This window comes from Callithrix jacchus, chromosome 12, assembly GCF_049354715.1.
Source record: "Callithrix jacchus isolate 240 chromosome 12, calJac240_pri, whole genome shotgun sequence".
Classification (NCBI taxonomy): Eukaryota; Metazoa; Chordata; class Mammalia; order Primates; family Cebidae; genus Callithrix; species Callithrix jacchus.
This window is the reverse complement of record NC_133513.1, coordinates 36,076,584-36,102,442: the sequence shown is the minus strand read 5'-3', so window position 1 is coordinate 36,102,442 and position 25,859 is coordinate 36,076,584. Positions and strand designations below refer to the sequence as shown.

The 25,859-nt window shown below is 46.9% G+C and overlaps 1 protein-coding gene across 5 annotated transcripts; it reads left to right on the top strand.

The window, feature by feature from the left end:
* The first annotated feature begins 5,102 nt into the window (after positions 1-5,102).
* HNRNPF (heterogeneous nuclear ribonucleoprotein F) lies at positions 5,103-25,494 on the top strand. 5 transcript variants are annotated; one of them, XM_078345286.1, is made up of 4 exons: positions 5,103-5,156; positions 5,497-5,560; positions 16,315-16,448; positions 23,412-25,494. In XM_078345286.1, exon 4 carries the CDS (start codon positions 23,464-23,466, stop codon positions 24,709-24,711), a length of 1,248 nt encoding a protein of 415 aa, XP_078201412.1. In that variant the 5' UTR covers positions 5,103-5,156; positions 5,497-5,560; positions 16,315-16,448; positions 23,412-23,463; the 3' UTR covers positions 24,712-25,494. The 5 variants fall into 5 exon arrangements, with proteins under 5 accessions (XP_078201412.1, XP_078201411.1, XP_035123460.1 ...); XM_078345285.1 differs by lacking the exon at positions 5,497-5,560; XM_078345287.1 differs by lacking the exons at positions 5,103-5,156; positions 5,497-5,560 and adding an exon at positions 6,451-6,524.
* Positions 25,495-25,859: the final 365 nt, after the last annotated feature.

Genomic DNA, 25,859 nt, shown 5'->3' with positions numbered 1-25,859 from the left:
GCAGTATGTGTTAGCTATGGTTATTGCTATTTAACAGATACTATGATTTTTGAGCAAGAGACATTTTTGAACCTTGGTAATCCCTGCCTACTTAATGGCACTGTCTTGGGAGAAGGGGGAATCTCAGCTGAATAGGTAAGATGATTTTTCAAGTACTACTAAGTAGGGCCAGGCGCGGTGGCTCACACCTGTAATCCCAATACTTTGGGAGGCCGAGGCAGGCGGATCATTTAAGGTCAGGAGTTCGAGACCAGCCTGACCAACATGGTGAAACCCCATTTTTACTAAAAATACCAAATAATTAGTTAGGCATGGTGGCACATGCCTGTAGTCCCAGCTATTCAGGAGGCTGAGGCAGGGAATTGCTTGAACCTGGGAGCAAGACTCAAAAAAAAAAAGGACCAACTAAATAGGAGATTTAAAAACCTCTGTAACACTCCAAACCTGTAAACAATTGTATGGATGAGTAGTTTCTAGAGGGGAGATTATTTTTTAAAACTGACAATATTTATTAAAAAGTATTGAGTTTTTAATAATAATTAATGTACATAAACAACAGGAAATAAAGAAGCCGGTCAATTTGTAAGAGGCAACATCTTGCAATTCAATTGTTTTAAACCATAGATCTTAAAGTTACACTTCTGTGAAGGTGTTCTCAAGCATCAAGGTGCTCTTTGGATGTTTAGATTTCAGAGCTTAGGTAAGATATTTCTGTGGACACAAAGGTGAAAGGGCTACAGATAAGGAGGTAGTCCAGGTGGATGAGGTGTGAATGAGCATTTACTAGTTGGTGAGGTGAGGCCAGACATTTGTGGAAAAGCCCTAGGACCTGTGGCACCATTCTGAGTGATGCCAAGTCCTCACTGTGGAAGAAAGCCTACATGTGACTGTGCTGGTACCCAATGCTGAAAAAGATACAGTGGACACTTGAGATGACTCCCTAGGACAGCAGGAAGCTCATAATCAGCCCAAAGTCCTAGTCTTGTGTAGGGTCCAGTGCTACAGGGTCCTTTGAGCTCCTCTCTGCTGGTGTGGAGATGAGAAACTGTAGAAATAAAAGACACAAGACACAGAGATAGAGAAAAGAGAGTTTGGGCCCAGGGGTCCACTGCCAACCAAAGCACAGAGTCCAGCAGTGGACCGGAGTGCCTGGACACTCTGACTTTTATTGAGTACAAAGCTGGGGGCAGGGTAGGTAGGGCGTGGCATTGGTGGTCAGTGATAGGGTCAAGCACATCACGTGTCATATAGGCCCAAGACTTTCTAGTAGCTGAGATGAGGTAAGAAGCATAATGCATCAGTACTTTTCCATACTTGTCAAGAAAGAACAAAGACATTAAGACTTATATTACGGACCGGCCACGGTGGCTCACGCCTGTAATCCCAGCACTTTGGGAGGCCGAGGCGGGTGGATCACGAGGTCAAGAGATCGAGACCATCCTGGTCAACATGGTGAAACCCCGTCTCTACTAAAAATACAAAAAATTAGCTGGGCATGGTGGCATGTGCCTGTAATCCCAGCTACTCAGGAGGCTGAGGCAAGAGAATTGCCTGAACCCAGGAGGCGGAGGTTGCGGTGAGCCGAGATCGTGCCATTGCACTCCAGCCTGGGTAACAAGAGCTAAACTCTGTCTCAAAAAAAAAGACATATTACTGGTACTGATCATCTCTTCTAAGAAAAAAGGAACAGAAGCGGAACATAAGAGTGCAGAAGCGGAACCTAAGAGTGGACATGGAATGTGATCACTGAAGCACAGCATCACATAGAGACAATTAAGCTCCCGGATTTCTTTGGGCCTACCTGATAGCTGTCAGGCTCACTGTAAGAGCTTAGAGGAGCGGAGTTTTCTCTTAACTCCCCTGAGGAAGGAGATGTTTTGGCCATCTTGGATGTCTCCTTCCCTAGCTGGCTAAACAGTGGTGCTTCCCCCAGAACTGGCACTGCTGCACAGCCCAGGCACTCTCCAGCAGCCCTTACACGGGCATGACAGAGGGCTTAAAGCATCTTACTTTAGGGTCATTCCTTTCACAATGTTACCCCAGGTTCACACTTTGCAACCTGAAAGGCATTAGTAAAAGAACTAAGATCACCTATGAATAACTAAGATCACATGGAGCACATAAGAATAACTAAGATCACCTATGAATAACTACTATGGTTATGTTTCTGGTTATCTTCTTCATTATTTATATGGGAATAGGCTAAGGCTTCTGACTCCTGCCTCAACACTTATGGGGTCTCCCCTACAGTCTTGCATTTAGAGAAGACCATCTCCAACAACAATTACATCATGTATGACTAATGAAGAACTGTCAGACTTGAATAAGGGGATCAAAGACCCACCTAGCTCAAAGGCTCCTTTTTTTTTTTTTTTTTTTTAACTTTTAAAATAAATAGAGACAGGGTCTCACTATGTTGCCCAGGCTGGTGTTGTACTCCAGGGCTCAAGTGATCCACTGGGCTTGGCCTCCCAAAGTGCTGGGATTACAGGCGTGAGCCACTGTGTGCCCAGAGACTCTTTTTTTTTTTTTTTTTTTTGAGACGGAGTTTCGCTCTTGTTACCCAGGCTGGAGTGCAATAGCATGATCTCGGCTCACCGAAACCTCCGCCTCCTGGGTTCAAGCAATTCTCCTGCCTCAGCATCCTGAGTAGCTGGGACTACAGGCACGCGCCACCATGCCCAGCGGATTTTTTATATTTTTAGTAGAGACGGGGTTTCACCATGTTGACCAGGATGGTCTTGATCTCTTGACCTCGTGATCCACCCGCCTTGGCCTCCCAAAGTGCTGGGATTACAGGCTTGAGCCACCGTGCCCGGCCCGACTCTTTTTTTTTTTTGAGACGGAGTCTGGTTCTGTCACGAAGGCTGGAGTGCAGTGGCTAGATCTCTGCTCATGCTGACTGCAACCTCCACCTCCCGGGCTCAAGCAATTCTGCCTCAGCCTCCTGAGTAGCTGGGATTTCAGGCGCCCACACACAACCAGCTAATTTTTGTATTTTTAGTAGAGATGGGGTTTCACCATGTTGGCCACACTGGTCTCAAACTCCTAACTTCAGGTGATCTGCCCACCTCAGCCTCCCAAAGTGCTAGATTACAGCCTGAGAGACTCTCTTAATGCAAAGATTGCATGAATATATCTTCTTGCAGCTGGTTTGACAGTCCCTAAATTCTGAAGCATTACTAGTCTTTTGGTTTAATTTTCTTAATATTTGATTCAAATTGGCTACTTGAATTTTCTTTCCAGAAACAGATCTTTCTACAGCATGAGCTGTGAAGCAGTCAATGTACGACTTTTTTTTTTGAGACGGAGTTTTGCTCTTGTTGCCCAGTGCAATGGCACTTATCTCTTTCTATTCTCTCTTTTTTTTTAATTCCCCCCCACCCCTCACCCCATTCTTTCTTGGAACTAGCTTTTTTTTTTTTTTTTTTTTTTTTTTTTTTTTTTTAACAAACTGCTCGTTCCTTCATCACAGTGATCCATTCATCTTCCGACACTATTTTGAGCACTCCTTTACTTTTTCTTTTTTTTTTTTTTGAGACAGGCTGGAGTGCAGTGGCACTCCAAACCTCGTGATCTGCCTGCCTCAACTTCTCAAAGTGCTGGGATTACAGGAGTGAGGCACCGTGCCCGGCCCTCAGTGTATTTTTTTCCTTTTTAAATTTTATGTATTTATTTATTTTAGACAGTCTTGCTCTGTTGCCAGGCTCCAAGCTGGAGTACAGTGGCGCAATCTCGGCTCACTGGTCTCCGCCTCCTGTTTCAAGCAATTCTCCTGCAGCAGCCTCCCTAGTAGCTGGGACTACAGGTGGACAGCCACCATGCCCAGCTAATTTTTGTATTTTTTAGTAGAGACAGGGTTTTACCATGTTGGCCAGGATGGTCTCAATCTCGTGATCTGCCTGCTTCAGTCTCCCAAAGTGCTGGGATTACAGGCGTGAGCCACCGCGCCCGGCCTGTTTTATTTTTATTATTTATTTATTTTTATTTTTGAGACAGAGTTTCGCTCTTGTTACCCAGGCTGGAGTGCAATGGCGCCATCTCGGCTCACCACAACCTCGGCCTCCTCGGTTCAGGCAATTCTCCTGCCTCAGCCTCCTGAGTAGCTGGGATTACAGGTATGCGCCACCATGCCCAGCTAATTTTTTGTATTTTTAGTAGAGACGGGGTTTCACCATGTTGACCAGGATGGTCTCGATCTCTTGCCCTCGTGATCCACCCGCCTCGGCCTCCCAAAGTGCTGGGATTACAGGCTTGAGCCACCGCACCCGGCTTTTTTTTTTTTTTGAGACGGAGTCTCACTCGGTTGCCAGGTTGGAGTGCAGTAGCGCAATCTCGCCTCACTGCAACCTCCACCTTTTGGGTTCAAGCGATTCACCTGCCTCAGACTCCCGAGTAGCTGGGACTACAGGCGCGCGCCATTACGCCGTCCTTTTTTTTTGTATTTTAGTAGAGACGGGGTTTCACCATGTTGGCCAGGCTGGCCTGGATCTCCTGACCTCGTGATCCGCCCCCCTCCGCCTCCCAAAGTGCTGGGATTACAGGAGTGAGGCACTGCGCCCTGCCCTCAGTGTATTTTTTTCCTTAAAAAATTTTTTTTGAGACAGCGTCTCGCTCTGACGCCCAGGCTGGAGGCAGTGGAGCACTCAGGGCTAAACTGCATCCTTGACTTCCCGGGCTCAAGTGATTCTCCCGCCTCAGCCTCCCAAATTACTGGGACCACAGGCATGCACCACCACGCCCGGGAATCGGCTCTCATTTCCTTCTTTCAGCCCAGTCTTCAAATCAGGCGTCCTTTCGGCGCACATTTCAGAGTCCTGCGAGTCTCACCACTGTCGTTCCTCCAGGGAGTCAGCGGAAGTAAGAGGGATCTTTCCCGCCGCTCCACTCCCTCTTCCTCCTCCCGTCCCCTCCCCTCCCCTGTCTTCTCCAGAAACGTCCGGGCTCAAGAGTCTCCGCGGCCTCCCCTGCCCCCACCCCAGTGTCGGCTCCGCCCTGCGGCCTGCCGCCCAATCGACGGCTCCCCGCTGGGCGCGTCACAATAGCGTCGTCGCGGCCCCGCCCCCGGAAGCCATACGCAAAGGCTCCACCCTGCCGCGGTCCTTGCGTCTTTCCGGTCCGTCGTGGAAGGAGGCCTGCGCCGCGTCTTCCTTAAGGTGAGGTTCTTGGGGCACCGAATTGCGGTCACGCCGGCAGGTAGCAGCGGGGTGGGGACGCGGGCTCTTTGGGTTTCTGTTTCCAGGTGTCCAGGGCGAAGGGCCGAGCCGGGGAGTAGGGCCTAGCCGGCGCCTGGCACGCCGGGAGCAGGAGGGCTTCCGGCAAAGCCGCGTGCACTCGACAGGCAGGCCCTGAGGACTGGGACCGGTCGCGTTCCTGCCCCCGCCTCTGTTAGGCCCCGCCCCGTGCTCGCAGCCGGGGGTTTCCATGGTGATGGTCAACAAGCCTCAACTGCCACAGCTACAACTGCCAAGTTCCCCGCTTTTCACCCTCCGCTAGGTGCTCCGAGGGACGACCAGGGTTCCTGATGTGAGAGCGGGAACGTAGAGACTCGGAGGCCGAGGTGAGGGGCGGCCACCCGGGACCGAGCGGGGACCGAGTACTCTGGGGGTGGAGACCGTGGGGCTGGGATTTGAGATTCGGGAGATCACTCGAGGTCCGGGGCCGCGTACCCGCACCCTGGCGATTGGGCCTAGTGGGGTGGGGATTGTGGGGCTGGGCCTGAGATTTGGGATTAGGGAAGCGAGATCCGAGTTCAAGCGCCGCACATCTGGGGCCGAGGGAGGATTGCACATACTGAGGGGCTGAGATTTGGGTTGACGGGATTCGAGGTCGAGGCGCCGGTACATGGGACCGGCGAGGACTGGCTCCACTGGGGTCGGGAGGCGCAGCGTCGTAGGTAGAGAGCCGTACGCCCAGACACTGGTCCCACGGGGTGAGCACCGCGGCCTGAGATTTTGGAGTCGGGTGGCTGGGAAGACATGGCCGGCCGGGTGCGTTATAGCCGGGCCTCCTGGTGGAGCGCTGGCGACCGTCGGAGGGCTCTGAAAGTGAGAACAGGCTTGGCGCGGCGGGAGGCCCAGGCGGGAAGATGTCTTGAGCCCAGGAGTTCCCGACCAACCTGGTCAAGATAGTTAAACTCCGTCTCTGCTAAAAATTAAAAGAAAAATTTACGCGTGGTGGCGCGCGCCTGTTGTCCCAGCTACTCGGGAGGCTAAGGCGGGAGGGTCGCTTGCGCCGGAGAGGTCGAGACTGCAGTGACCAGTGATAGTGCCGCGGCATTCCAGCCTGGCTGACGGGAGTGAGACCTAGTCTCAAGAGTAGTAATACCTGAGTAAAATGAAAGCCGTGCGCTCACGTGGCCGCAGGCGCCGGAGTTGCAATAGACTCTGGCAGGAAGCTGGCTCCGCCCTCCTCCCACGCCCGGTTCCCTCAGCCCTCACTCTCCGCCCTGGGCTCTTTTTCCTCCTCGGCAGCGCCGCGTGTTCTCGGAGCGCAGTCTCTGGGTTAGTCTCCAGTTCCTAGAGGTATGGTGTTTGTATTTGGGGTGGAAATCTTCGACTCATACCTGCTCTTCGGCTTAGTTGTCCTTTTTTTTTTTTTTGCTAGTTTGAAGTATTTTCGTCGATTCCGCCCTGCTTCTAGAAAACTTGTGGACCGGGCCTAGGTCGCGCTGCGCTGGCGCCCCGCTCTCCCGACCTCGGAGTCGTGGACTAGAGTTCTGAGGAGCGGGGCGCCAGACTCGCCCTACCAGCCAGACCGCCCTGGTCGCGGGAACCCCTCCCCCCAGGCGCCAGGGACCTCCGCTCGGCGCCGCGTGGGTCCCAGCGGGAGGGCGGAAGGAGAGCCGGACTCGGCCGTCGCCCGCGGGGCGCCCTTCGCTGCGGCTTTTCGGTCTCCTAGCGACCCGGGGACGAACTAAAATGGCTGTTAAGTTCTTGAAACTGCTCTTGGGCACCGGGGGCTCGGACCGGCCAGCTGCGTGGCGGGACAGGAGGCGCGCGCTGGCGGCTGCGCGCGAAGGGCAACGGGCGGCGGCGGCTTCCCGGAACCGCGCGGGGCGGGCTCTGTGCCGGGGTCAGGGCCGCAGCCTCAGGCAGCAGGGAGTTCTGAAAGCGTAGTCTTTGTAGTCGTTCTGTTCCACAAGTCATCTTAATTCTTCCAAAAATATGCATGTATAATTCTACTTACATTTTAAAAAGTTGAGTGTGTATTTGTCTCTTAATTCCTAGTAAGATGAAAATTTCTTGGGTTTTCCAGGTAGGCGAAAGATGCCATAAGTGCGAGCCCTGAAAAGTGACCTCTGCTTGCTCTTCTAGACAGAATTTCTAAATCATAAAATAAGACATTGTTACTTTTGATGAACATTAAGAGAGTGCTTTATTCCTAAGCAAGAAGATTTTTTGCCTTGTAGATATTACGTTCCTCATGCATCCTTTAGATCATTAGCGTCATTATAGGCCGGGCGCTGTGGCTCCCGCTTGTAGTCCCAGCAGTTAAGGAGGCCGAGTAGGATCGCTTGGGCCCACGAGTTGGAGACCAGCCTGGGCCGCAGACACTGACCCTGTCTCTATAAAAAAAAAATTTTTTTTTTAGTTACATTTTGAGACAGGTCTCGCTTTTTTGCCCAGACTGGAGTGCAGTGGTGTGCTCTCAGCTCGCTGCCGAGATCCTCCTGTGCTCAAGTGATCCTCCCACCTGAGCTGCCAGAGTATCTGGGACCACAGGCAGTCGCCAGCACACCCTGCTAATTTTTGTATTTTTGGTAGAGGTGGTGTCTTATGTTGATTTTAAAACTTTTGTGTTCAAGGGATTCTTCTTCGCTACCAAAGTGTTGGGATTATAGGCATGTGAAAAAAATTGTATTTACATGTTACGGTTTATTTCTCTAATTTAACATCTTTTTGTGGGGGGTAGAGATGGGACCATTACTAGGTTGTCTAGGCCAGTCTCCTGCCTCAGCCTCCCAAAGTGCTGGGATTACAGGCGTGAGCCATCATGCGCAGCCACTTTTTTGTAAACTGGAAAGTTTTCAGTTAAGGGTAGTCACAAAACTTTATTCAGGTAAAAATTGGAACTAATTTAAGGGAAAACACTGAGTAAATAGAAAGTTCCTTCACCCACTTGGCCAGAAGCTTGGAAAGCCTGGAGGCAAATGAGAGCCTAATGGGGATAACGGTGGGGTTGCCCTTTCCATGGAGGTGACTTCTCTCTAATTCCCTCTTCCCCACTGAGGTCTGGTTCTCTGCTCTTCAGAAGAACCACATTAGTTGACTCGTATTAGGTCCTTCATTTTCTAATTACATGCTCGGGACCACTGTAAAAGGGGTTGCTATTAGCTCCATGTTTAAGATTTAAAAATGGAAGTTGGGGGAAGTCACGTGCCCAGGGACAATCAGGACTGGGTCCCAAGTTGGACAGGGACAGACCTCCTCAGACAGGGCCCCTGCTCTGTCTTAATTGCCCTGAGCTGTGGTTCTTGTGGAGGGCAACAAGATGGGCAGAGGGAGAAATGAACTCACCCTCGCTTGTTTTACAGCAAATCCAAGACCAAAAAGATTATATTAATAAATACCCAGTATTTCTAAGAACTTTCAAAACCTAGCCATTAAAAAAATAATAAAACCTAACCATGATACTGTTACCATACCTAAAAATACATTCCAAAGTATCAAGTATCCAGAGTTTAAATGTTTCTATCAATTTCCTTTATTTTATTCATTTATTTTTTGAGACCAAGTTTCTTTCTTGTTACCCATGCTGGAGTGCAGTGGCGCCATCTCTGCTCAATGCAACCTCCACCGCCTGGGGTTCAAGTTCAAGCGATTCTCCTGCCTTAGCCTCCCAAGTAGCTGGGATTACAGGTGCCTGCCACCACACCTGGCTAATTTTTGTATGTTTACTAGAGAAGGTTTCACCATGTTGTCCAGGCTGATCTCAAACTCCTGACCTCAGGTGATCCACCTGCCTTGCTCTGAAAGTGCTGGAATTACAGGCGTGAGCCCGGCCAAATATTTTTAAACAGCTAGTTGGTTTGAGTCAGGATACAAAGGTCACACCTTATATTTTGTACATAACTTTTTAAATTCAAAGCAGCACTGTCGAATAGAAATATAATGTGAGCTATAAATATAAAATTACGTTCTCTAGTGGTGAAAGGAAACATGATTCAGTGTATTAATAATTTAACCTAATATATATCCACAATAGCATTTTGCATGTAAGAAGTTTTAAAACACTTTTTTCATTTCTCCATTTTTAAAAAAATATATAAAGATGGTGTTTCACCCTGATGGCCAGGCTGGTCTTGAACTCCTGACCTCAGGTGATCCACCCACCTCGGCCTCCCAAAGTGCTAGGATTACAGACATGAGCCACCGCACCCGGCCTCCGTGATTTTGAATAATTAAAAATGAAAAAATTCCTATGAATATGTCAAAATCCAGTGTGAGTTTTACACTTACACGTTTTTTTTTTTTTTAAGAGAAAAGAAAGTATATATAGTGCTTTAATATACTTAAACTTTTCAAGTGTGGTGAGTGGATGCTATATTAGTGATCTAGAGGTTCCCCTTTCTTACAGGCCCTGTCCCCCCATATTTGTCGGGTTGTCATGCAGCATTCCTTCCCCACACTTTGGGTTTTTCTGATTGCTTTTCCCTGGTAAAGTAATAGTTACCTCTAGAGGTAGTTTTGGTTTTGGCTTTATTTATTTACTTAATTATTAAGATGGGGTTTCATAATATTGATCAGGCTGGTCTCGTACTCCTCAGGTGATCCACCTGCCTCAACCTCCCAAAGTGCTGGGATTACAGGCATGAGCCACAAGGCCCAGCCTGGAGTTAGTTCTGATTCAGATCCAGGTTTTTGGAAAGAATACTTCTGAGGTGCTGTGCTCCTACTGGAGGCACATTGGTTGGTATTTTCTCTTCTGTCATGTTCCAACAGCAGCTATTGGTGATCATTACCTAGATCCATTATTTTCTTAAATGGTTTCCAAATTGGTGGTATTTTGATAATTAATTCCTTCTCATTTATTAGCAGGATTTTTTTTTTAACAGATGGGGTTTCACCATGTTGGTCAGGCTGGTCTTGAACTCCTGACCTCGGGTGATCCACCCACCTTGGCCTCCCAAAGTGCTGGGATTACTGGTGTGAGCCATCATGCCTGGCCTTTTTTTTGAGGTGGATTCTCAATCTGTCACCCAGTCTAGAGTGCAGTGGCAAGACTTGGGCTCACTGTAACCTCTGCCTCCCAAGTTCAAGTGATTCTCAGGCTCATGAGCAGCTGGGATTACAGGTGTGTAACACTACCATGCCCATCTAGTAGTTGAGATGTGGTGGGGGCGGGGGGGGGGGGTTTCACCATGTTGGCTAGGCTGGTCTCAAACTCCTGACCTCAAGTGATTTGTCAGCCCTTGACTTCCCAAAGTACTTGGGATTACAGGCATGAGCTACCCCCACCTCCCTTTTTTGGCGGGGGGGGGGGGGGGGGGGGGAAATGGGAGTTTTGCTTTTGCTACCCAGGCTGGAGTGCGATGTTGTGATCTTGGCTCACTGCAAACCTCCACCTCCCGGATTCAACTGATTCTTCTGTCTCAGCCTTCTGAGTATCTGGGATTACAGGGCATTTTTAGTAAAGATGGGGTTTTACCATGTTCGCCAGGCTGGTCTCCTGAGCTCAAGTGATCTGCCCACCTTGGCCTCCCAAAGTGCTGGGATTACAGGTGTGAGCCACTGTACCTGGCCCCAGTTCTAGTTTGACATAAACTCAGTTTAGCATTTCTTTTTCTTTTTTTTTTTTTTTTTTGAGATGGAGTTTCACTCTTACCCAGGCTGGAGTGCAATGGCGCCATCTCGACTCACCACAACCTCTGCCTCCTGGGTTCAGGCAATTCTCCTGTCTCAGCCTCCTGAGTAGCTGGGATTACAGGCATATGCCACTATGCCCAGCTAATTTTTTGTATTTTGACTAGAGACAGGGTTTCAACATATTGACCAGGATGGTCTCGATCTCTTGACCTCTTGAGCCACCATGCCTGGCCAGCATTTCTTTTAAAACGTTAAAAAAATCATCTTTTCTCATACTTTGTCTCCATTGATACATCACTATGAGAAATTGCAGTGATTGAGTTTGAAATGATCAACTACACTTGCATTCCTGAAATAAACCCAACTTGGTCATGACATTGGTTTATATATTGCTAGATTTGGTTGACTAATCCTTGGTTTGGACTTTTGCATCAGAGTTGTTGAGCGAAATTAGCCTGTAATACTTAACTGATTGTAAAATTCTTTTGGAAATGAAAAAATCAATTCTAAGTTTACCATAGATGTAAGTGTAAAAATTTGTAAGTTCAAATAACCATATGGGATTGGGCTAGGAAGATTTCTTCAGAATGACACAGGCTATGTGTGGTGTGGCTTATATCTTGAATCCCAGCACTTAGGGAGCCTGAGGCAGGCAGAATGCTTGAGACCAGGAGTCCAAGACCAGCGCGGCCAACTTGGCGAAACCCCATCTCTACTAAAAAAATCTGCCAGGTCTGGTGGTGTGTGTCTGTCTGTAATCCCAGGCTGAGGCAGGAGAATCGATTGAACCTGGGAGGCAGAGGTTGCAGTGAGCTGAGATCGTGCTCCTGCACTCCAGCCTGGGTGACAGAGCCAGACTCCTGTCTTTAAAAAAAAAAAAAACAGGTAGGCTCATATCTGTAATCCCAACACTTTGGGAGATCAAGGCAGAAGAATGAGCTCAGGAGTTAAAGACCAGAAGCCTGGGCAAGATGGCAAGACTGTCTTTTCAAAAAGGAATTTTTAATGAGCCAGGTATGATAGTGCACACTTGTAATACCAGCTGATTGGCAGGCAAAGGGGGGAGGATCCCTTGAGCCCAGGAGATAGAGGATGCAGTGCTAGTGAGTTGTCACACACTGCATACCAGCCTAGGCAAGAAAGCAAGACCCCGTTTAAAAAAAAAAAAAAAAAAAGACACTGTAATCAAGGAAAGGAATGACAGATTAAGACTCCTTTTAGATTTCTCCTGATCGTATGCTCCTTGTTACACAAAACTCTTCACATAATACAATACAGGTACTCACTGTGTTATATCCCGATAAGCCCATCATAAGTGATTTGATTAGAATAGTGCCATCTCGTAGAATTGTGATGTTTATGACATACATATTTTTTCTAGTTTAAATTGGTGTTACCACATGCCCTCTTAAAGTACAGAGAATTCAGAAGTCAGTTTTCTTGTGATGTTTTTGTCTGGTTTGGTAACATATGGTGTATTAGTATGCTAGGGGCTGCCATACAGGCTAGAAGTCTTAAGATCAAGGTGTTGATAAGGTTGGTTTCTTAGGCAGGAGAAATAATGTGAATAGTGGGAATTCCAGAAGGAGAAAAAGACACAGATGGAGACAGCAAGAGAAGTGATAAAGGGCAGAAGTGAATTTTCCTGGCTTTAGATAAGCTTGATCCTGTAGTTCCCATTAGGATATTTTAAAAAGATCCAGCATAGGCATATGTTGGTAAAACTCCTAAATTTATAGAGGAAACTGCTTTGGAAAAAGTATGTCCTCCAAATCTCTTATCTTCTCCCCCATTGTTGTTTCTGTTTTTGTTTATTCTACTTGATTTTCCTTTGTTTGAATTCAGTACTAACTTCTAAAATCCAGTGAAGTATTAGTTCCAGAAAGTCTTTTTTTTTTTTAATTTATAATGGAGAGTATCTGAAGTTGCTCCTTTTTTTTCTGTTAAAATCATTATGGTTTTTGTCTAGCACTTCTTGTTCCTTGAAACCTGCCTAAGTCTGAGGTGTGGTGCATTATTCCTGGGTGCTAGAGCCCCTCTTCTGTAAACTGTCGTGTTCCTCTTCTCTGTTCTCCAAAATTCCCCCAAGGCAGAATGCAATGGTCCCTAGACAGCACAGCTCAGGGCCTGCTGCTTGGAACCTGACAAGGTGCCATGTTTCCATGGAGGCTTCGGGAAGGATTCCATTCCCAAGGGATGTACCTTCCTGAAGGGGCAGTGGATACCCCACAGGCCTCCTTTCTGTCCAGCTCCAGGGTTTGACTGTGCACCTACTTAGGCGCTGCTTGCTCAAGGGACACAGAGGTACAGGAGGTGGTCTGGGAAAAATAAAATCGATCTTGCTATCAATTGTATTTTTCTTTAACGGAATCTATACACACCCATTTCTTAGGTATGCATGGATCTTATTTCCAGTTACTCCAAATAAAGACATTTCCCTCAGTTAAGAACAGAAGTTAAGTCGCAGTTTTGCTTTTTATTAACATTTAAAGGAACATTTACCTTAGATACCTTAATTCTTGAATAATTCACAGAATGCAATCAATATCAAATAGGAATGGTTATTTAATTTATGATTGGTCAACATTTGTCCCTTACATTAGTTTCAATACAAACAGTATAGATAAAATTTACCTAACATTAGTTTATACTACTATTGATGCTTTTTAGTAACACAGTTTTTGGGAAATGAACCTGAGGGAAGCAGTATGTTATTTACCCAGACTTAGCTACAGCAAATAAGCAAAGGACCTGATAGAAGGTAATGGAAAACAGCTTTCCTGTTGCATGCAGATCAGGACAGATCCCCTTTCGTGGATAAAAATGTAGTAATGGAGTAATTATTTGAAATGTTAATATATGCTCCACATACAGCTTCTCAGTCTTTAATAGCTTTTAGGATAGCTCTGTGTATTGAATTTGGCATGCCGTGTGAATTGGGTTAGAATTCTCACACTTCAGATCCATGTGCCCCTGAAAAGTTAACTACAGATGTGTGCGTTGGTGCATTTTTTTTTTTAATGGAGTTGGTTCAGTCTTGTATCATAATTCTTGAGTTCACGACAGTGGGAAGTATTTAAGAGTCGCTGAATAGGGATTTTATAAAATTGCTGGGTTGGAAGAGACATTTGAGGTCATTAAATTCAATTTCCAGTATGATTTCCAGCAGAAAAAGAAAACATCCCTAACAAATAGGTCTATGGTCTGCTCACATACTGTGTACCAGGTTGGAGAATTTTTGCCCCCAAGACCCATCTGTGCTGCTCATGTGAACAGATACAGCTTCTTCTGTATCCTAAATTCAATCTTAAAGGATTGCCCATGAGATAAGAATATGAATACAAAGCAACCGACACCAAAATATATCCTAGTAAAAGGCTTTGGTAAAAATATGAAGAATTTGATCAAGTGTCCAGAGGGAGATAATGTACAGAAAAAAAAAAGAATGGGCTTTTGTCTTGTTTCTCTTTTTTTTTCCCCCTGGTCAATTTCTTGACTTCCTACTCCACTGTTACTGGACCCACCAAGGCAGGAACTTTGTCTTTACCACTGTAGTTCCTGCATCTTTTAGGAGCACAGTACTTCTTGGTAAGTGAAAACTCCAGTTGCACCACATTTCATTAAATGCCTTCTCACTGGCTGTTGAACACCAGAACAAGCCTTTAAGGCTACCTTCCCGTGTTATCTCCTACCATTGATCTCAGACTTAGCTGCAGCTACACAATATGACCCCTGGCTCAAGTTTGCACACATTGTTCCCTCACAGGCAGGAACCCTATGGTGACTGATAGATAATTAAAACGTGCTTTGGGCCGGGCAGGGTGGCTCTTTTATCCCAGCATTTCGGGGTGCCTAGGTGGTTAACAGACCAGGCTGGGCATCATAGACCTTGTCTCTACTAAAACTTTGAAGAAAAAACTAGCCCGGCTTGGTGGCATGTACCTGTGGTCCCAACTACTTTGGGGAGGCTAAGGTGAGAGGATCACTTGAGCCTAGGAGGTTTGAGGCTAATGTGCCTGTCACCCAGATTCAACCATTACTAATCATGGACAGTTTTTCCTCTATCTCTCCACCTACTCTTTGTGGACAACTTGAAATTGTGCCACTGTACACCAGACTGAGCCACCGAGCAGACTGACCCTGTCTCAAATAAAAAGGACATACATACACAAAAGTAGAAACAAGCATAATGAAACTCCATGTACACATCAGGAATACTAATTACTAGCTCACAGCACATCTTGCTTCATGTGTATTTCCACTTTCCAAGTACTTTAAAATAGAGTCAAGAAATCAGGTATCATGTGCAAATACTTGTGGCTCTAAAAAGGGTCTTTTAAAGAAATTACAGTGTAATTACAAGATTTTTGTAATACTGTAATATGAAATGTCACTGCTCACATTATTGAAATGCTTTATAATTGTTCTGCAGTTCATTTGAATCAGGATTCAGAGGTCCACAAAATTGCTTGTTAGGTTAAAGTTTTAGGAATTGAGTTAAAAACTTTTTTTTTCCCAAAATAATGTTTTTAGAATCTATACGTGAGTCCATGGTCAAATGTACAGACCCAAGGTATGTCCGCTAATTCCATTTTAGAGGAAGCCTCCCGGAGAGGGGCTGTGTCTGACACACTCTGCAGTTCCCCGCCTCTCCCCGTGGCTGGCACTCTGGACTTTCCCCAGGTCGCACTCGCGGTCAGCTCCCTTCGGGAGAACTGTCTTCCCGCCGCCTGGCCTCTCTCCTTCCCCCACTTCCTGTTAGGGCCCAGCGCGGCGGGCCGCGGGGCCGCACCTGCAGGCACGCGTTTCCCATTGGTGACATCTTGGCGGGCCCGGCGGTGGAACTTCCTCCTCTGCACCCCGTGACCCACGTCCGACTGCCGGTCTCGATCACGCGGCCTCCGCTTCCCGGACTCAGGACCCCGCGCCTCCTTGGGGCCAGCAGCCGGTCCCTGGCGTGGTGAGCCGCAGGGCGGGCGCCCCGGCCGCCCACCAGACCCCCTTTCGCCGCTACGGCCTCCGGGAGACCGAACCAGACCTGGGAGCGCTTTTTCCTTGCCCTCTCCGCTGCCCTGCTCCGCCCGCGGGTCCCGGAGCTACTGCTCAGGCTGCGTTAGCCCAGCAGGCCAGGAAAGCAGCCCCCACCCAACCTCGCTTTCGCCCTCCGGGCCCAGGAAGTCCGCCAGGCGTCCCCTCCCCTCCCCCACCCGCGAGTCGCCCTCCCCTCCCCCCGGGAGCTCTCCCGTCCCTGCCCCCCTCCGCGCCACTCGCTCCGCCCCCGCCCGGAAGCTCCCGCCCGAGCCCGCGCAGGCCCTGGGGCCGACCTTCCTGCCCGGCCGGGCGGTCCCGAAGCTGCCGGCGCGACGAAAGGAGGCCGCGGGAACGCCGCCGTCACCTTGTCCCGGGGCCTTGGCGCTGTTTCCCGCCAAAACACGCACACCGCGCGCTCGGGCCTTCCCACCTCGCAGAAGGCGTTCGACCCCGACCACTTGGATTTCTGTTGCAGGTTGAGAACAAAAAGATGCACCTGGACTTTCCCCGGAGCCCTCTGCGTGGTTGAGCTTCGGTGGAATTTCGAGGCTCTTAGCTGCCAGCGCGCTTGCCTGATAGCGACAGAAACCAGTCCCGTTTGCCTCTCTGGTAAGTCTTAGAGCAGGAAAGTCCGTGGGCCGTGGCCGGGTGGACTTTGGTTTGAGAGTGGAGCTAAGTGAGTAATGGGGGCGGCGAGGCGGAACGCGCTCCCAGCCGCTTGGCGAGAGTGCTGCCCGGTCTCCGGGGAGTGTGTCAAGGAGGGGAGGCCAGGATCCCTTCCCGATTGCTGTCCTGAACAAAAGAAAACGAGGTGGGTGGTGCTTTAACACAGCCCTGTTTACTCTGCAGTTAGCCGAACTAGTCGGAGGACTCGGGCGCGCCCTGTTTATCTTAATTGGCTCTGCCTGTAGGCAAGCGTTAATCCCGTCCAACCTGTAACACAGCATAGAGCTAGTTCGAGAGCGCTTTCTGGAAATGCAGATTCTCAGTCTCCACCCACGTCGGTTGTTTTAGGGTCTGTGTTTTAGTTATCTGGTTGGCCAGATAATTGGCGCCAACTTGCGTGCTCTGAAAAGCGCCGAGTCCAGTATCTTGAGGGGCTGAGCAGCCCTCCCTTCCCCAGCGGTTTCCTGGCGCTGCGGACCGAAGACACTCAACTCTCCCTCCACGTGCGTTGGCGGTGCGCAGTGAGCACGGTCCGCAGGCTCACAGCGGCTAGTCGGGTGGGTTAGATGGGTGTACGAGGACTTGACTGCCAGCTTGGCATGCCCCAGAGAGGCCTCAGGTGTTGGTCTGCGGATCATGCTGGAACCAGGGCTGGGATTAACCAAGGAAGAAGTGGATCAGATCATTGATGACTGGATTTCACCCTTTAGATCCTTCAACAAGGCAGATTGTTGAAGCCTCTTGAAAACCTGATTTCACAGTACTTGAAACTGAATTACCTTTGAATAGGTTTCCTAATAAATGTAATCATACTTGCCTTTTGTACGCCCCACTAATAATGTCTTATGTAATAATTATTGGAAGTTTGCAAGACAAGGCAGATTTGATTATCTTCATTTAAAGATGACAGGTTCAGCAAAATTAAGTGATTTTCTTAATTTCACATTTCCAAAACTTCTCATGCAGCTTCGTTTTTAGAATTCCATAGCCCTCAATTCAGCCCATGTCCTTTGGGACAGCGTTATCACTGGGATGTTGGTGATTATGATATATTTCCTACTGAAACATTTTTCAATGATACTACCAAATAAAACTGGAAGTGTCTTTGGGATGTGCCTCTACACTGCTTACAGAGGGGTTCCTATAAGTCAGATTAAACAATTTCTAGCAAGCACCCTTGTCCCATGCCTATGCTTTCCCAGTGAAGGATCACTCCTACTGTCAAGCCCTCTTATGGTTGTCACTTCACCACCCATTTCCCTCCCAAGTGCCCCGCCCTCAATATTTAAATTTCTTCCTAGCACTAACGGTCTTCAGTGTAGAAACTCAGGAATTGGCCAGGAGCAGTTGCTCACCCCTGTAATTGCAGCACTTTGGGATGCGGAGGTGGACGGATCACTTGAGATCAGGAGTTCGAGGCCAGCCTGGCCAACATAGTGAAACCCAGTCTCTACAGAAAATACAAAAGTTAGTTTGATGTGGTAGCCCACACTTACAATCCCAGCTACTTAGGAGGCTGAGGTAGGAGAATGGCTTGAACCCACGAGGCAGAGGTTGTAGGGAGCCAAGATGGAGCCACTGCACTCTAGTCTGGGTGACAAGAGTACAAAAGTTCTCGAAAAAAAAAAAATTCAGCAATTGAGTAAATCTCAAGACCAACAGGGCGTTTCCCTTCTGTTGTACTCTCTTTTGCGAAAAGGTAAGACTTCCACAATCCTGTTAGGTGGATGGAGTGTGAGATTTAATTTTATAAACCCAGGATTTACAAAGGGTTTCCTAGCTGTCTCACCTGGAGTTCTGAGCCCAGAGCTAGTGCCCTGTCCCCCGACAAAGCCAATATTGCTGTTTTATTAGGACAGTTTATTGTCATCCATAAGTGTCTCCCACTGAAGGCATCCACAGTTGAAGGCATCTGCAGTTGTTTTTAAGGTGAGCTATTTTAAGAAGAGCCCATTTTCAGCTGCAGTATTTATATTTGTTATACTCAAATTTACTTATCAGCCTGGAGTGATAAAAGTTTTGTCCCTAACTTTAACCTTGAGCAGGACACCACAGGCCTCTTTTCAACTGAGTATTAGTTATTGAAAAGCCTTAGGACTTATGAGAAATGGAAAAGAAAACCAATTATAAAGTGAAAATTAGCAGTACATGTTTTCAGTGTACACAGGTATTTTGGACAGGAGTGGTCTCTTCACCTTGCCTTCAGAGAGGAAGTCATTTTGCTTCTGAAACAATTCTGTTACAAAACACTTACGACATGTAAGATATTAGTAGGCATTTTAAGTGATTCTTCTATGAAATGTTTTTGTTTTTATGATTGTATGTCCTTTTTCAGCCTAGCCAGGCCACCGCATTCTTGAGGAAGGTGTTGACTTCCCCCCCTTCCCCCACCTAACATGGGTATCAGTTAATCCTGGCTAATCTTGGGCCAGCTGGGTTGAGCCTTTGCTGAGGATGAGGTCACAATGGCCAACAAAACGGGCACAAAGTATCTCCCCTGTAGGCTTCCATTGTGAATTTGAAGACCCCTTTTAAACAAAATGCAGCAAGAATGCTGTGGTAGTGGAGAGTGTGAGACTTAATTTGGGTAATGAGAAACCCTTTAAGAAAGGTGGTGTATTTGAGCTGAGACCTTAAGGATTAGTGGGATTTAGGTAGACAGAAGGTTGAACTGAGTATATTTGGGGAGAGAATTAACCATGAGCGTCAACCATGTGCGTCACCTCCCTGAAGAAGCAGAAAGCCTGGCACATTCCGGGAGAAAAGAAAGAAAGGAAGTGATGTTAGCTAGGTAAGAGTGTTGCAGGCAAAAGTTGGAAGGCTTGAGGGATCCTCTTGGGCCTTTGGTCCTTGTTCTGACTTCAGTGGGAAACCACTGAGGACTTGGAAGCAGAACAGTGATGAGTTTTAAGAACACGTGAGCCATAGATGGGATTGCAGTAAGGCCTAACCATTATGCTTGGAAAACTTTTTAAAGAGATACCAGCCCAGGTGTGGTGGCTCATTCTAGCACTTTGGGGGGCCAAGGCAGGTGGATTACAAGGAAAGTGAGACCAGCCTGACCAAAATGGTGAAACCCTGTCTCTAAAAATTACAAAACTTGGACATGGTGGCATGTACCTGTAATCCTAGCTGCTCAAGAGGGTAAGGGAGGAGAATCGATTGAACCCAGGAGGCAGAGGTTGCAGTGAGCCAGGATCATGCCACTGCACTCCAGCCTGGGCAACAGAGTAAGACTCAAAAAAAAAAAAAAAAAAAAACCCCACCCACACAGAGTAATTGCCAACAGGAGTGAAAGATAGAGGATGTCCAGGAAGGAATGTTTAAATAAGATGAAGATGGTAATAGTTGATATTTTTCTTGTTATGGAGATCTGTACAGTGGAATCACGCAGTTTTTTTGTTTGAGTCCTGCTCTGTCTCCCAGGCTCGATTGCAGTGGCATGATCTCTGCTCACTGTAGCCTTGTCTCCTGGGTTCAAGCGATTCTCTTGCCTCAACCTCCTGAGTAGCTGGGATTACTGGTGTCAACCACCACGCTCAGCTAATTTTTATATTTTTAGTAGAGGCAGGGTTTCACCATGTTGGCTAGGCTGGTCTTGAACACCTGACCTCAGGTGATCCACTCTCCTCTGCCTCCCAAAGTGCTGGGATTACAGGCATTGAGCCACGTGCCTGGTTTTGATCATGAAGTTTTAATGGTGAGGAGTGGAAGTGACAGTAGAGGCCTTTCGACATGATTTTACTGAACAAAACAAGTAGCTGGAGGCAAGATTGGCACAGGGAAGGTATGTTATGATTTGGATAGAACTGAGCATGCTTAATTACCAAGGAGATAGTGCTCAGTGGGCAAAGGGGAAAGAAAGAATGAAGCATTAGGGTATATGAGGTTGGACCCAGAGCAGAGCCTGTAGTTCATGATCTCTGCTGTAAGAGGGGCCCACTCCTTGCTTACAAACTCCTAGACTCTGACTTGACTTGACAAAGTCCACTTCCAAGAGGAATGTCAACCAGCTGGGGAGGGGGTGAAAATCTTAGGTAAGGCCACCGGAGACGTCTGAAGGGCTTTGGACAAGCAGGGGGTGCTGGGGTAGGACAGTGGGCGATATTCAGGGCCTGTTTACTCTAAGGAAGTTCACCCTGATTTTCTTTTTCTTTCTTTTTTTTCTTTTCTTTAGTCAGTCTTGCTCTGTTTCCCCGGGCTGGAATGCAGTGGTGCAGTCCCCCTCACTCAAAACTCCAATTACTGGGTTCAGGCAATATTCTTGCCCAGCCTCCCAAGTTTCTGGGATAACAGGCGCCTGCCATTATACCCAGCTAGTTGTTTGTGTTTGTAGTCAGGTGGGGTTTTGTCATATTGCCCAGGCTGGTCTTCAACTCATGACCTCTAGTGATCCACCCACCTCTGCCTCCCAAAGTGCTAGGATTGTAAGCTGGAGCCACTGTGCCCAGCCTCACTCTGATTTTCTACAGTATTTCACAACTGGAGGGCGGCATTAGCCACCAAAGAACATTTGGGAATGTCTGGAGATACATGGTTGTCAGAACTGGAGATGAAGGGTGCTACTGGCATCTAGTGGGCAGAGAACAGGGATGCAGCTAAACATACTACAGTACCTGGGCCTGCCCCCACAACTCTGTAGTCCTAAGGCTGAGAAACCTTAGCCTACAGGCTGCTGTGACCTTGCTCTGGCAGATCAGCGTGTTACTCTCACCATACACTGCTGCAGGGGGTTTGGATAAGGCCTGGAGAGGCTAAACCCCAGTGTGTGCTGCAGATCCAGAGCACGGTTTGAAAATTGGAGATAGGATTACTTATGTCCAGTCCTTTGCCCTTCAGGGTAATTTTATGTACACAGTATTAATACATTTGAGGTGGGCAGTGAGCAGCAATACAGGTTAGGCTCCCGTTGACTGTCTTCCCTGAGACTTCCATATCCCACTCATTAGCAGGGGTGACATCTTTTACCTAAGCTGTATACCTTTCAAAGCCCTTTGGATTCCAAATCACAGTTTGTGAATAAATGCCTGGTGTTTGGTCTTGGTGATAGGTTCAGGATATATTACGTACAGTTCTGTTTCATTGGTGCCATTATACTGTTATTGGGAGACATGTCTTTATAATTTAAGATTTACAAAGTTATCCTTTTAGACATTAGCAATTTGAAATGACCAAGCACTGTATGAGAATTACATGTCATTATCTACAATGGCTACATCAAACTTTAAAATTACTAAATGATAACTTGTTACTAATTAAGTTTTCCCTGATGCTAGTGCAGTCAAGCATTTCATTTATTTATTACAAATTTGCCTTTCCTTTCTTAAATTACATCTAGTCTTTTTTAAATTGTGGGGTTTTTTTATGGAGCTTTTTTCCCCAAATGATGAGCCCATATTTCTTGAGAAAGCCACCAGCTATATCTATTATGGTTGATGTGAAATGACACTTTGAAACATCAGCTTTCCAGCCAGGCAAGGTGGCTCACACCTGTAATCCCAGCACTTTGATTGAGAGGCTGAAGCTGGCAGATCACTTGAGGTCAGGAGTTTAAGACCAACCTGGCCAACATGGCCAGAGAAATCCTGTCTCTGCTAAAAAAAATATTAGCCAGGGCATGGTGGCACAGGCTTGTAATCCCAGCTACTTAGGGGGCTAAGGCAGGAGAACCACTGGAACCTGGGAGGCAGAGGTTGCAATGACATGAGATGGCACCCACTGCACGTGAGCCCGGGAGACAGAGCGAGACTTTGTTTCGAAAAAAGAAAAGAAAAAAGATTTCCATGTACTCTGTGCTTGTTTTGGGCATTATCTTTGATACCCCATACTGCAGTATTTTTCTTGCTTGTAGATAGGTTACATATGTTGTAGTCTGGGTCAACTGCTCCTCTTTCTCAAAAGACTTCCTTCCAGAGTGTGGTTGGCCTTACTCTTTGAGTTTGGACTTCAGGTTCCATGTACCACCCTGGTGGGAAGGGCATTTTTCAGCTCTCCTGTGATATCATCTCTTTCTTCCCAATGCCCTCTACCAGTTGTTCAGCAAAAGGCAGCAATTCTGCTGTATTTTATGTGAACCTGTGAATCAATCATTTGATCTGGTTTCTCCATTTACTTGCAGTGCACATAACTAATTCTGCTGGTGAATTAGTCTGCTTGTCTGTATATGTCGTCAGTTTGGCCTCACACTTGACTGGTATTTACTTTGAATTAGCAATTTAGGAGGGCCGGGCGCAGTGGGTCAAGCCTGTAATCCCAGCACTTTGGGAGGCCGAGGCGGGTGGATCACAAAGTCAAGAGATCGAGACCATCCTGGTCAACATGGTGAAACCCCGTCTCTACTAAAAATACAAAAAAAATTAGCTGGGCATGGTGGTGAGTGCCTGTAGTCCCAGCTACTCAGGAGGCTGAGGCAGGAGAATTGCCTGAACCCAGGAGGCGGAGGTTGCGGTGAGCCAAGATGGCGCCATTGCACTCCAGCCTGGGTAACAAGAGCGAAACTCCATCTCAAAAAAAAAAAAATTAGGAGCAAAATGATAACTCCGTGGACACTAGAAGCCATTGCTATCTATAAGTGAACTGCCACATTTCATCATGACAAATAGTGGAATAAATATAACAAGAAAATGTGCTTGCTCTAACCTGACTAAAACTTACATTCCTCTGTGTTCAAGGCACCAAATTCACATGCATCGTCCTGCCTGGTAGACACCTGATTTTTCAAACTGCCTGTGAAAAATCATGTAAATTTTTTGAGAGATCTGAAGTTTAATCTTAGCTCTCAAATGTATTTGGTATATTTATTAATGTCTTACTACCTCCCTCATCTGTAAAAGAGGGAAAATTACTATTGCATATATTTTTTAACACATATTAAATAAATTTGTCATTTTTGTTTTTGTTTTTCAGCCACAAAAAAGCCACACCCAAGACCACCTGACACCCATCCTGTCAAGTGTCCATGATGCTGGGCCCTGAGGGAGGTGAGGGCTTTGTGGTCAAGCTCCGTGGCCTTCCCTGGTCCTGCTCTGTTGAGGACGTGCAGAACTTCCTCTCTGACTGCACGATTCACGATGGGGCCGCAGGTGTCCATTTCATCTACACTAGAGAGGGCAGGCAGAGTGGTGAGGCTTTTGTTGAACTTGGATCAGAAGATGATGTAAAACTGGCTTTGAAAAAAGACAGGGAAAGCATGGGCCACCGGTACATAGAGGTGTTCAAGTCCCACAGAACCGAGATGGATTGGGTGTTGAAGCACAGTGGTCCCAACAGTGCCGACAGCGCCAATGATGGCTTCGTGCGGCTTCGAGGACTCCCATTTGGATGCACAAAGGAAGAAATTGTTCAGTTCTTCTCAGGGTTGGAAATCGTGCCAAACGGGATCACATTGCCTGTGGACCCCGAGGGCAAGATTACAGGGGAAGCATTTGTGCAGTTTGCCTCCCAGGAGTTAGCTGAGAAAGCTCTAGGGAAGCACAAGGAGAGGATAGGGCACAGGTACATCGAGGTGTTTAAGAGCAGCCAGGAGGAAGTTAGGTCATACTCAGATCCCCCTCTGAAGTTCATGTCCGTGCAGCGGCCGGGGCCCTATGACCGCCCCGGAACCGCCAGGAGGTATATTGGCATTGTGAAGCAGGCAGGCCTGGAGAGGATGCGGCCTGGTGCCTACAGCGCAGGCTATGGGGGCTATGAGGAGTACAGTGGCCTCAGCGATGGTTATGGCTTCACCACCGATCTGTTCGGGAGAGACCTCAGCTACTGTCTCTCTGGAATGTATGACCACAGATACGGCGACAGTGAGTTCACAGTGCAGAGCACCACAGGCCACTGTGTCCACATGAGGGGTCTGCCATACAAAGCGACAGAGAACGACATTTACAACTTCTTTTCTCCTCTCAATCCTGTGAGAGTCCATATTGAGATCGGCCCAGATGGAAGAGTGACGGGCGAAGCAGATGTTGAGTTTGCTACTCATGAAGAAGCTGTTGCAGCCATGTCCAAAGACAGGGCTAACATGCAACACAGATACATAGAACTCTTCTTGAATTCGACAACAGGGGCCAGCAATGGGGCATATAGCAGCCAGGTGATGCAAGGCATGGGGGTGTCTGCTGCCCAGGCCACTTATAGTGGCCTGGAGAGCCAGTCAGTGAGCGGCTGTTATGGGGCCGGCTACAGTGGGCAGAACAGCATGGGTGGATATGACTAGTTTTGTTAGGAACATTTGAGTTATTTCAATCAAATTTTACACAGGCAGCCAACAAGCAGTTAAGAGCAGTTATAATAGAGGAAGCTGTGGGACCCATTTTGCACCATGAGTTTGTGAAATCTGGATTAAAAAAATTACCTCTTCAGTGTTTCTCATGCAAAATTTTCTTCTAGCATGTGATAAGTAAACTAAAACTATTTTCAGCTTTTCTCGATTAACATTTTGGTAGTATACTTCAGAGTGATGTTATCTGAGTTTAAGTAGTTTCAGTATGTTAAATGTGGGCCTTTTACACCACATCACTGAACACACTGGGGAGACGTGCTTTTTTGGAAAACTCAAAGGTGCTAGCTCCCTGATTCAAAGAAATATTTCTCATGTTTGTTCATTCTAGTTTATATTTTCATTTAAAATCCTTTAGGTTAAGTTTAAGCTTTTAAAAAGTTAGTTTTGAGAATTGAGACACAATACTAATACTGTAGGAATTGGTGAGGCCTTGACTTAAAACTTTCTTTGTACTGTGATTTCCTTTTGGGTGTATTTTGCTAAGTGAAACTTGTTAAATTTTTTGTTAACTAAATTTTTTTCTTAAAATAAAGACTTTTTCACAATGACTGGCACACATTATCTGCTCAGCAAAAGATAGCAAAATGGGTGGTTGAAGATAATTCATTTTAATCGTAATGTATTTTAGTGTGAATTTAAAAATAATTTCATACATCAAATCTATGATCTCCCTTATATTCTTATGAGGCTAAATAAAAGTCTAATAAAAATGTTAAATATGTGAATGGTGGAAATGGTGACTAGAAACACACATTCCGGGAAGCATCAAATGGACACATGCGGCCCCAGCCACCTCTAATGTGCATGGTTCTAAACCATTTGGAATTTCCTACTAGGCCCTTTGATGCTGGAGTCACAGGTGATAGCTAGAGAGCTTAAGCCAGTTTAGTTTTTATAAAATCTAGTGATTTACTTTTTTCTTGGATCAGGCTCATGATTTTTGTGAGGATGTATTTGTGAATTAGGTTATGGCAGGATACATCAAGCTTGAGACCCGTTTTCAAACTGCTAGCCACCTTAGCAAAAGAAAGCTGTGCTTAAATTCAGGCAGTTCTATGTATAGCACACAGTATTACCTTTTT